This window comes from Gigantopelta aegis, chromosome 3 (genome assembly GCF_016097555.1).
Source record: "Gigantopelta aegis isolate Gae_Host chromosome 3, Gae_host_genome, whole genome shotgun sequence".
NCBI classification, from domain to species: domain Eukaryota; kingdom Metazoa; phylum Mollusca; class Gastropoda; order Neomphalida; family Peltospiridae; genus Gigantopelta; species Gigantopelta aegis.
This window is the reverse complement of record NC_054701.1, coordinates 12,656,599-12,668,611: the sequence shown is the minus strand read 5'-3', so window position 1 is coordinate 12,668,611 and position 12,013 is coordinate 12,656,599. Positions and strand designations below refer to the sequence as shown.

Sequence of the window (12,013 nt, the reverse complement as noted above, 5' to 3'; positions counted from 1 at the left end):
TACAAAAATATTATTTCTTGGGGATATTTTAAAAACCAAATTCTGAAATAACAACTTATTTGATTAAATTTCACAGACACCAACTCAAACATTTGTCTTTATACTTGTTTTTATTCACTTTGATTCATTTTAACTTGGGTTTTCAAGCTGTTCTTGGCATAGACGTCAACTATTGGGATTAATGGTTAGTTGTTAGCTGAAGTGGAACCAAGTATCTAGTGTTAAGGCTCATATTTTAATTATGTCACTGAGGCCATCTTGTTTTAGCCAGCTACCACCAATTATTGTTGGTTGTCAACAAGCTTTTATTGCCTGATATATACTGATGGAAAGAAATAAGGGAACACATCAAATTGTAGACCAAATTTAATTCACTACTAGCATAGTATTGTCTGTATTTCATACCAAGTTGTAATGTGGGATTGAATGTCTGTAGTGTTGAATGTGCTGTCTATATGTTCCCAGTCAACTTCTGACAATATGAATTGATTTTTGATGCAGTCATTATTTCTTGTTGTAATCTGTGTGATCCTTTATTTCTTTCCATCAGTATATATGAGTAACTGCTTATTTTCTCTTTCACCTGCTATAACAGCAAGATCATCTTGTTATGACATTCAAAATAAGTACCCTTTCTTGTGCATTATACTCTGTTTCAAAGAGGAGTAAGTTAAAAACTCTGACTCTAACATAACCTTTAGTCATTTTTTAAAATGCTTTACTGTGATGACGGCTCTACATGAAGAGATGGCAGTGTAATACAAACCTTTCTCTGTGCAGATCAGTTATTTTCTCTCCTGTCAAGGTCTGCAGTTCTTCAATAGATCCTACACAAACAATCTGTAAAAATGGAAAAACGTAATGATGTGTAAACCGTCAAGGTAAATTTAAGTTAACAATAATGATATTTTCAGTCGAATGTATCAATAAACATTGAACAGAAAAATATATGATTAGTTATTAAATGTTAAACATGACAACTGTGACATTTGGTTTAATATTAGAGAAGAAACCTGCCAATTAGACACAGACTGGGTTGGTTTTCTATGCACTTTCCCACAGCATGTCAAGTCAAATAGTTTGATCATGCCTATATCCATTAATTTTAGGTCTGTTCCTGACACCCCCGATCCTATCGGAGGCTGGACTCGGGATATGCGTGTTCGAAACCCTAGTGGTATATGGACTATGGACACGTTAAACCAGTTACTAAGCTAAGCTAATGTTCCTGACATGACCAGTAGCTGGGTCTAAGAAAGATTTTCCCACAGCACACACTACAGCCTTTAATATCAGTCTGGATCAGGATATTACCAAATAGGCCTACTGAGATCATGGGGAGGGAAGGGGGTACTATTCCTGTGATCCACTATGCTCTATATAATAGCTTTAACCAATGACCTATGTGGTACATCCCAGTTTGCTTGAATTAATACTACTGCTACTATTCAAACCCTCCAAGTTCAGTCTACAGTTAATGGCCTAGTCCGTGATTCCCTCCCACTCACCTCCTCCCCATCATCGCTGATCCACAGAGGAATGGGCGTCCCCCAATATCGGTTTCGAGATATCGCCCAGTCACGAGCATCACGCAGCCAGTTGGCAAACCGCTTCTCTTTGACAAACTCAGGAACCCTGGGAGAAACAGAGAAAAGTTTATCATATTTAAATAATAATACATACACACAAAATATACACTGTTTTCATAGATAACTGCATAATTTTGAAGTGTTATGACAATAAATGAATTTATCCTATAACTTACCCATGATATCCATGCCATAAACCCATGTGATAATTTTAGTGTATTAATCCAGTTAATAATGACATGCAAATTTGCAAGGTTTCTAGGTAATGTGTTGCTGTGGATGGGTCATTTACTTACAAGCCAACAAGACCTGTGTACCTGAGCGTAACGTTTTTAAAGATTTACTTAAAATGTGTGACGTTAAACTAATTTGTGCTAATCGTGATGACGTCATATTGCCGATGGCGGCGACTTTAGTACTGTGATTTACTGAAAATTGAATTAAAATGTTATTTTAGAAGTGTTATAGGATAAATAGAATTCGCTACTCGTATTTTTTAATATTTAAAATATCAACCTCGTCTAGCCTCGACAAATACCAATTAACATAGGACTCTTTTGATATTTTCCATATTAAAAAATACTTTTGACGAATCCTCTATATATTAAATACATAACAGCAGTTGTTTTGTGTTACATGCATACTGAACAGGAATAACATAAGCAGTGCATATAGAGTTTTTTGTTTTTGTTCTCTTTTTTTATATAACTGTATGTCTTGTCAGGAATATGTTGTCAACTATTTAATGACAAGAAATAAGTACATTAATTTACAAATTTTCTTTTTCTGAGAATAATATTCAGATGTATATTTTTAGAAGAGTGGAAAGTTCAGGGATTATTTTACTTCCAGTACATATTACAACACACAATATGGTAAATAATTAATATACTACTCAACTTTCGCTAGGGTCATACCAAATATATGTCATGAAAAGCAATGTGCGCACATTTTAAATTTGTGCAACACACGATCAATAAGATTCTGTGGTTTGGATGTTCCATAAAATCACAATGGTAATGCATCCATATCTAACTGTAGTTATGCATTACCATTGTGATTTATAGAAAATACACCCAGTCTGTGATTTGACGTACCAGTATGTTTTCTGGTTTTGCTCCAGCAGTAAGTGTGTTGCCTGTTCCACTCGGACAAACCAGCTTGGTACAGCCTTGTATATCAGTGGGGTCTCGGATCTGAAATTTTAATATTTGTTATGGGCGTAATCTACAGTGAACAAACCATGTAAACACAATAAAACTTCTTTAAAGAAGGTCAATGGAAACACAGTCAATGGATGAATTACTTTTTTAGTTTTTCTGTGAGAAATACAGGGGAATTTTTAGTTGGAAGTTTTTTCTGGATATTTTCACTTAACAATAATGGTGGAACATTGCAGTCATTTTGAAAAATTGTTAGCTGATAGTCTACATTTTTACCACAGTTATAAAAAACTGCACATAAAATAAATATTTTATTGTTTCCAAAACACTTTTCCTTTTTTTTTCACACAAAACCAAACTGGAATTATTGACAAAAAACACTTTATGTCCGTCCCACAGAAAATGCCTTTTTTCATGCTATGGAATTTACTACAAATTATATATTTCTGAGCCAAATGATTTGTAAGTTGCACAAACAAATAGTATTTTTTATTATTTCCAAATTGCCTTTACTTGTCTTCTTACGTCAAACCAAACTGAAATTATCGACAAAAAACAGTTTTATAGAATGATGGGACAAACTATAAATGTTTTGTTGGATCCAGGTATCCAAGGTTGATAATATATAACTGTTAGAGAAGTTTCCAGTCTTACCTCCAACAGAAAGGATAGCTATGTTTTGTTGTCCCTTGGTGGACCAGTCGTCCGTCTGACTTCAGTTTCTTTGTGATTTCTTTATCAGCATCCTGTCAGAAATTAAAACTGTACTTATTACATCTCTCACAGGTACATGCCATCTGTTAGGGGTGGGTGGGTGTGGGTATTTGAGTTATCCCCGTTTCTGATATCTATGCCTCTAGAATACATATTGTGGTCTAGAATTATCAGCATACAACCTTGTACCAGGGCTTCTAGAATTTTTACAAAATCCGCAAGCCATGGGATCAGCAAGTTAAAAAAATGTACTAGCCACGATTAAAAATTCACCAGCCCTACATTACTTTAACTTAATACAATTTTATTAAATAAGAGTAATATAATATAAGTCTCCTGATGAGGGAGATCTAGCTTAAAAACACTAAAATTGGGGGGTTGGGGTGGGAGCAGGATATTCATATTTCAAAAATAGACGTAACTGCATCATCTGACCAAATAAATTCACTAGCCATTGGGCATGGCAAAAGTAGTTATTTACTAGCCCAACATCGAATATAACTAGCCATGGTAGTGGGGCTACCATAATCTAGAAGCCCTGTTGTACTTTGTAAATGATAGCTACATGTAAATGAATAGGCAGAGCTCACCATGAACACAATTGAAGGGAATGATTAATTGCTCCCCTAACTTAGAGTATGAGGTGTCATTTAAGATACTACCATACTGGGCCCATATTTTCAAAGGTATCTTAGAGCTATGAAATCATAAAACAATCAGTATGTTATGATGTCACTATGGAATGTGTTATAGTGATGTCATAGCCTACAATGGTTTTACGATTTAGTAGTGCTAAGGTAGCTTCGAAAATCCTTAGCTAAAACATTAATATTTAATCCTCTGATAGTACGATTTTCAAAAATTCACATCCTAAGGGAAGCTAAAAATGACTAAGTTCAACTAATCTCTGGGGCGTGATAGGGAGCCAGAGTGATAGCTCCCTTTAAATGTTGAGGTGTCTGCACATGAGGATTGCTTCTTTAAACAAAAAAATCTAACCCATACACAATGTGTTATCTAGTGAGAGTAGACAGTGTTAGCTAATCTTCCATACCTTAACGTACTTCCCACTGAAGTGTGTCACCTCAGCTGTGAACCGCCCGCTGGCGTCGACCGGACAAACCATGTCCATATCCTTGGTGATGATCTTGTTAGCCAGACACACACGCTGATCGTCCTGTCACAAAACAACATCAGTATAACATTATGTTACGTATGTACACAGTGTGCTATTAAAGAACAATTAAAGGAACACTCCTGAGTTTCCTGCAATTTTTAAGATGTTGTCAACTAATACAGACTTTTTAACGATTGTAATTACATATCAAATATATTTTTCTGCATAAAATATTAGTGGCTATATATTAAACATGTTTCTGATCGTTCTTATATTTGTACTACTTTAAATTTCATTTTATTTCCTAAAAATTTCGTACATACCAAATTATTTGAAGACAAAATCCAGTTTGGGATTCTTACAAATATTAAGACGACCAGAAACACATTAAATATACAGTCACTGACATTCTAAACAAGAAACTATATTTAATATGTAAGTTTAATCGTAGAAATATTTTATTTGTCTGAAACATCTTACAATGCAGCAAACTCGGGAATGTCCCTTTAAAGAGAGGAAAAGAAAGGAACACAATGTCAAATGACACCTCAGCACGTTTTAATCCAGGGCTACTTTGGTGTCTTACATTTGGCTTAAGAGCAAGAGTTCTGAAACCATTCTTACAGCATAATCTATTCCTATTGAAAGACAGCAACTGATCTTTTACATGAATTCTGTCATAACAGGACACCACATAACACTGACTTTGATGTACCAATCGATTCTATGAATCAACACACAAACATTTGATAAATGATGTCCCTGAACAATTAAAAAAATTGCTGACTAGCATATAAAAAAGAAATAATAAAAGTGCACCAGTTTACTTACCTCTCCGAAGTACGGTGCCTGGTGAACCACGCCCGTACCACTCTCAGATGTCACGTAATTGTCTGTGAGAATACGGAACGCACCAGTTTTCTCTCGCAGCTGCAATGGTAAGAACTTCAGATTTAAACTTGAAATTTTTTTTTTTTTTTTTTAAAGATGAAAATAAGAGCTTTAATTATAAAAGAAACAGAAAAAACAATCAACTTTAAAACTGCATTCTGTGTTCCTCAATCGATATGTATAACAAAAGATTATCAGAGCTAGTTGTGGGTGAACCAGTCCTTGGTTTTTGAAAATTATAGGCGAGTGGAAAATCGCACACCTCAATATGCTACGGCAAGTGGAAAATCATTCTCCAAAATAAATAAAATAGGTAGTGTAGATCTGATTGGATTTTGACTGGTACATTTACAAAATTGTCTATTAAACTAGTATTTCTGCCAAGACAAATACTGATTAACTAGACGAGGTTGATATTTTACATATTAAAAAACACGAGTAGCGAATTCCATTTATCCTATAACACTTAATCACAATCACAATACTACAGTCCCCGCCATCGGTATTATGACGTTATCACGATTAGGACAAATTATTTTGACGTTATGGATTTTTACTAAATCTTTGAAAACATTACACTCAGGTATACAGGTCTTGTTGGCTTGTAAACAAATGATCCACAGCAAGATATTACCCAGAGACCTTTCAAATTTGCATACCATTATTAACCGGGTTAATACACTAAATTATCACATCGGCTTATGACATGGATATCATGGGTAAGCTATAGGATAAATATAATTACTAACTGGCAGCAGACGTTCTATAAATATTAAGTTTCCTACAGAACAATACACCCAACAATCTGGTATCAAGCAAATGTCAAGTTACATTTTCAACAAAGACACTAGTCTATTAAAAACACAGACACTTGTCAGTGTTTGAGAACTATCACATAGTACCCAGTTACTCACATGTTTAAAGTAGGGGAACAAGGGTTTATAGTGTTTGAGAACTATCACATAGTACCCAGTTACTCACATGTTTAAAGTAGGGGAACAAGGGTTTATAGTGTTTGAGAACTATCACATAGTACCCAGTTACTCACATGTTTAAAGTAGGGGAACAAGGGTTTATAGTGTTTGAGAACTATCACATAGTACCCAGTTACTCACATGTTTAAAGTAGGGGAACAAGGGTTTATAGTGTTTGCCCTCCAGTGTTTTTCCCTTGAACCTGAAAATATAACATATTGGATTTTTGGTTACAGAACATTAACAGGGTTAGCTCTGGGTGAGCAGAAAATTCTCCAGATTATCTATTAAATTGCTAAAATTGCAGAATCATGCTGTATCAGTTATTTTCCAATAAAATATCAGTCATTACAAGGAATTATTTTGTCAAATTAAAATACTATTTCTTTAAATTGTTTTCAAAATGAGAACTGTCAGATACTAGATCTAGCTCTGGTTACTGGGGGAAGAAGGAAGGAAGGAAATGTTTTATTTAACGATGCACTCAACACATTTTATTTATGGTTATATGGCACCAGACATATGGTTAAGGACCACACAGATATAGAGAGAGGAAACCTGCTGTCGCCACTTCAAAGGCTACTCTGTTTGATTAGCAGCAAGGGATCATTTATATGCACCATCCCACAGACAGGATAGTACATGCCACAGCCTTTGTTACATCAGTTGTGGAGCACTGGCTGGATCGAAAGGGGAAGAAAACATCCTTTCAACAGAGCATTAATGTAGCGTATACAATAAGAATTATTTTTAAAAGTTAGTTTGTTTTGTTTAACGACACATCTAGAGCATTTGATTTATTAATCATCGGCTACTGGATGTCAAACAATTGGTAATTTGACATATACTCTTAGAGAGGAAACCCGCTACATTTTTCCAATAGTAGCAAGGGATTTTTTATATGCACCACTCCACACACAGGATAGCACATACCACGGCCTTTGAAATATCATCTATCAATATATCGACAAATCAACAATTTTTTCAGGCATGGTGTAACTTACTTGTCGAGAATAGTGTATTCCTCCTCTTTCTGGAACAGAGCACTGAGTCGATCTTCCATCATTATGTAAACACGGTTTGTATTGTTATCTGGAAATACATAAATAAAGTATTCTTTCAATTACATAAGTAGATGCAGTTCTACTGTTACTGTTTGGTTGGTGTTTGTTTGAGGGTTTTGTTATTATTATTTTTATCTTTGGGGGTGTTTAACAAAACCACTAGAGAATTAATCATCGGCTATTTGATGTTAAAAATTTTGGTAATTCTGACAAGTAGTCTTCTGAAGAAACCCACATTTGCCACGAAGGATAAGCATTTTTCCACAAACAGCATAGACAAACAGCTTTATGTACATTTTTCCACAAACAGCATAGACAAACAGCTTTATGTACATTTTTTCACAAACAGCATAGACAAACAGCTTTATGTACATTTTTTCTGTGTACTATTTTTTTTTCATGGCATATTTTTTGCTGTGTACATTTGCTTAATTGCACGGGTTGGTCAAAAGAAAAGTGTGTCTTCCTTCAACCTTAAACAGTTAAACTTATGTTTTAGCTATGGCATATGGTATCCTATCTTCGAAGTGTATATAGAGGATTTATCAGTGTTTTTTAATATGGGAAATATCAACCAAGTCTATGTCAGTCAGTAAAAAAACTAGTAACAAATTCTATTTATTCTATAACACTTCTTAATTCACATTTTAATTCAAATTTAGTAAATAAAAGTTCTGAAGTCATCTCACCGGTAATATGACATCATCGCAATTGGTTTGAGGTCACACACTTCAACTAAATCTCGTCAAAATGTTAAGCTCAGGTATACAAGTCTGATTGGTTCTATACAAATGACCCATTGATAGCAAAATATTATTAACCGAGTTAATAATGGTAAATATCAAATGGATTTATGACATGGATATTATGGGTAAATTATAGGATGTGTTTCATACATATTCTGTGTGGTGAGATGTAGCTCAGTGGTAGAGTAGTCACCTCAGTTGTGATGTATTATAGGTTTTATAACCCTTGGTGAACCTGTGGGTTTAACCCTCCCCTTCCAACCAGTGCCCTACCACTAGAATATATAGAGACTATTTCATGGGGGGTTTTCCAATAGGATTTTCATGTCAACAAGTGATGTGTGAAAATATGGTTTTTATACAGCACTCGTTGACATAAAAATTGTATTTAAAAAAACACCATGAAATTGTCTATTTATTATATACATCTTTCTTAATTTTTGACAATATCTTTCACTTTTTGTTAATATCTTTCACATATCATATCAAAAACAACATAACGCCATGATATATTTCTTCCGATGCAACTTTTCCAGAAAATTTACTTGACTATAGTCTTTTTAAAAGAAATTTGAATAAAAATTATCTTTATTTAATTATTAAATTAACATTTATTTAATACTACTGCTGTGCAAACATACCTGACAAAGCGATCCTTCAAAAAAACCCACAAATACAAAACAAATCGAACACCGTTAAAATTTAAGTTACACTCAATGACAGAATATTGTGTCATCATTCTTTAGCTTCGCATTCAATTCGTTTGAGATATTTATCGTAATTGCACCATATCCTTTTTTTATAGGTACAGTTGTTTAAATTACTTTAAAAAACTAAAAAAACAATCAGAGGCATTTGTAATCATCAAACTTAAATATGAAGAACTGAGATAAAGGGAGATAATTTAATCATGAACTTTTACAAAAAAAGTAAATACAATTTCTATATTTTCACTGTAGCTAAAATACAGTGAAACTTTGACTTTTCACTGGATATCACTTTGATGGTTTCTGTAGATCTCTGCATTGCTATGTATATAATATAGCAATGTCCTATATGGGTTTTCCCATCCCTGCCAGTCCCCCATGACTGTTATATAAACGATTGTGGTATTTTGTGAAACACATCACTGTCTAATGAAAGCTTTTTATTAAAGGTGTTTCTTTATTTGAAAACAGCTAAACAATAGAACTCATATGCCAAAGACAAACTGAAATTAAACTTGCTAGATATGTTTACCGACAAAATTATTTGAGAATTACCTTCTGTTTGCTCAATGGACCTATTTTGTTGTGCAATTTGCTTGGCTAAGTCAAGCCAAATGTGTTTTCAAACAATATGCACTATGTACATTGGTATCTCTATTTCTCAACAACCTTGAAATATTTGTAACTACTCCATTTTATAAAAAGATCTACACTTACCTTTCACCTTGACGTAAGTCATACTAGGGTTGACACAAAGGGACAAGTTGCTAGGGAGGGTCCAGGGGGTGGTTGTCCAAGCAATCATGGACACATCTGCATCCTCCTCTAGTGGGAAACTAACAATCACTGAAAAATTAATCATTGCATTTATAGACAAGCATAAATTATGCCTTTAAAATGAAAACAAACTGTTTGCATGCATGAGCATTTGGTTATAACAACTTAGCAACAACTGGTGTCATATTAACATCAAGAAATTTTTTATGTAACTTAAACCCAATTGTGGGAATGACAAAATTAATTAAGTTAATGTTACCACATAAACTTATGAGGGGTATTCATGGTTACTGTACACTTTCAATGTTTTGACTGACAGCCGATGTGAAAAGTGTGCAATAACCTTGCATACCACTCATAAGTTTATTCAGTAACTGAATTGTATCCTGCCCCTAAGTGATGTTGCATGACGCGATAAGGAAGTCTGGCTCAGTGAGAGATGGGATTTATAAAGTTATACAGATTTATTGCACTCTTTTGTAAATGGGAAAACAATCTAAGAATAGTATAAATAGATATAGCAGCAATAAAAAGCATACCTGCATAGGACATTTTGTTTTTGAATTGTGTAGTGATCTCTGAAACTTGCATCCCAATTCGTTAAGCAACATGTATCAAAATATTCACTGAACTAAGATTTAAAGTCAGGATTACATGGCATTTAACCTACTAAATAGCAAGCAAAACTAAAAACTGAATCAAAATATAAACTACTACCTGCGTGGCCGTGAGATACCATGTACTTTATAAGTTCAGTGTTTGAGATTAACAGTATCCCGGGAATACCAGAATTTAATTTTGGATACCTGATTTCAAGAACCTAGTATCCTACCGGGATACCATATAATGTTCTTGGTTTTTTTAATCCTGCATTTTTATTTTTTCGCTAAAACAATGAAAGTCGTCATTTACTGGTGAAGTTAAGTAACAGTATTTTTGAGCTCATACCCAGTCTAATGCTATGCCGTAACAATATCTCCCCCAACTCTTACCCAGTCTAATGCTATGCCATAACAATATCTCCCTCAACTCTTACCCAGTCTAATGCTACACTGGAGCAATAGCGGCATAGCAATAGACTGGGATTGTTTTTGTTGGATGTTTCCTCCCTTCAAATTTTATTTGAGATACTAATTCCACATCTGCAGAAAATTGATACAGGTAGGTTTATCATTAATAATGTCAGAAACACTTATAGATTACTGCTTAATATTAATTTATGTCAGTATTATGTAAAAATAGATACATCAAATGTTTTTGCCAATTCTGTTTGACTGTGAATTTCACAAATTCCGCGATTTTTATTGCGTTGTAGCAAAATAGACTGGGAACAAGAATGGTGTCATCCAAGTTTGTTATGATGTTATTTATGAATTTCATTTAAGTGGGATACTAAATTCTCAGGTGGAATACCAGATTTTGAATTGTTAGTATCCAACTGGGATACTGTCCAAATTTTTAAATCTCGAACACTGAAGTTGTTATAACATGTATCTAATGGCAAAAGAGTTGGATGTTCTTCTAAATGAGTTCTGTGAATGGCATTACATGGTATTCTCTCTAAGAAGTGTATTAAAAATCTTATTTTTAATCTGTATCAAAAAGTACTTCAGTTGGGTTCACAGTTGTCATGTCTGACCTGTTATTGATGATTTGATATATATCACTATGTTGCATAAATTACAACAACAAAATTATTAGATATTAGGGTTTACATGTTTGTGAAACAGCTTGTTGTAGCAAGCTTTAATTAAGAGGAAAATGTTTGCAGTGTATATTTAAATAACGTGATTCTAGTTAGTTTGTCAACTGCCATGTTTCACTATCTTTAATTTATTTCAAATGCATCCATCCATCCCCCACTAACATATATGTCATGTTTGTAAGTATCACCTGCTGGATCGACGACTTCTTTGTAATTCTGTCCGGATTCGAAGTTCGACAGTGGCGTGTTGCAGGCCGTGGAAAACGGCATCACCTGAAAACAAGTAGTGGGTGGTATCCCATGGTGATGACAATACAAACAGGGCACAACAAAACAGTGTATAGCTCACCAAAAATGCTGGTGTGTTATTTTACTTTATTTATTTATTTTTTAAAGAAATAATATTGCTACAGATAACAAATGCAACAAAAATAATACAAAATACAAAAACAAAAATATTAATATTGACATAGATCACTAATAAACAGAATAAACTAAATATTACACATTCTAATAAAGACTGTTTGAAAATGTTTATTATTACGGAAATATTTAGTAGAACAAAT

At 33.8% G+C, this 12,013-nt stretch overlaps 1 protein-coding gene across 1 annotated transcript in view; it reads right to left on the bottom strand.

Annotated features, from left to right (window-relative positions):
* The window catches only part of LOC121367534 (isoleucine--tRNA ligase, cytoplasmic-like), a 55,273-nt gene that overhangs the window by 31,183 nt on the left and 12,077 nt on the right, over positions 1-12,013 (bottom strand). The window contains exons 6-15 of the mRNA XM_041491764.1: positions 11,636-11,720; positions 9,683-9,811; positions 7,453-7,540; positions 6,590-6,650; positions 5,415-5,513; positions 4,521-4,643; positions 3,407-3,498; positions 2,687-2,785; positions 1,509-1,635; positions 767-840 (exon numbers count right to left, since the gene is read on the bottom strand). Of these exons, the coding sequence (XP_041347698.1) occupies positions 767-840; positions 1,509-1,635; positions 2,687-2,785; positions 3,407-3,498; positions 4,521-4,643; positions 5,415-5,513; positions 6,590-6,650; positions 7,453-7,540; positions 9,683-9,811; positions 11,636-11,720 (977 nt within the window). The remainder of the gene's footprint in view (positions 1-766; positions 841-1,508; positions 1,636-2,686; positions 2,786-3,406; positions 3,499-4,520; positions 4,644-5,414; positions 5,514-6,589; positions 6,651-7,452; positions 7,541-9,682; positions 9,812-11,635; positions 11,721-12,013) is intronic.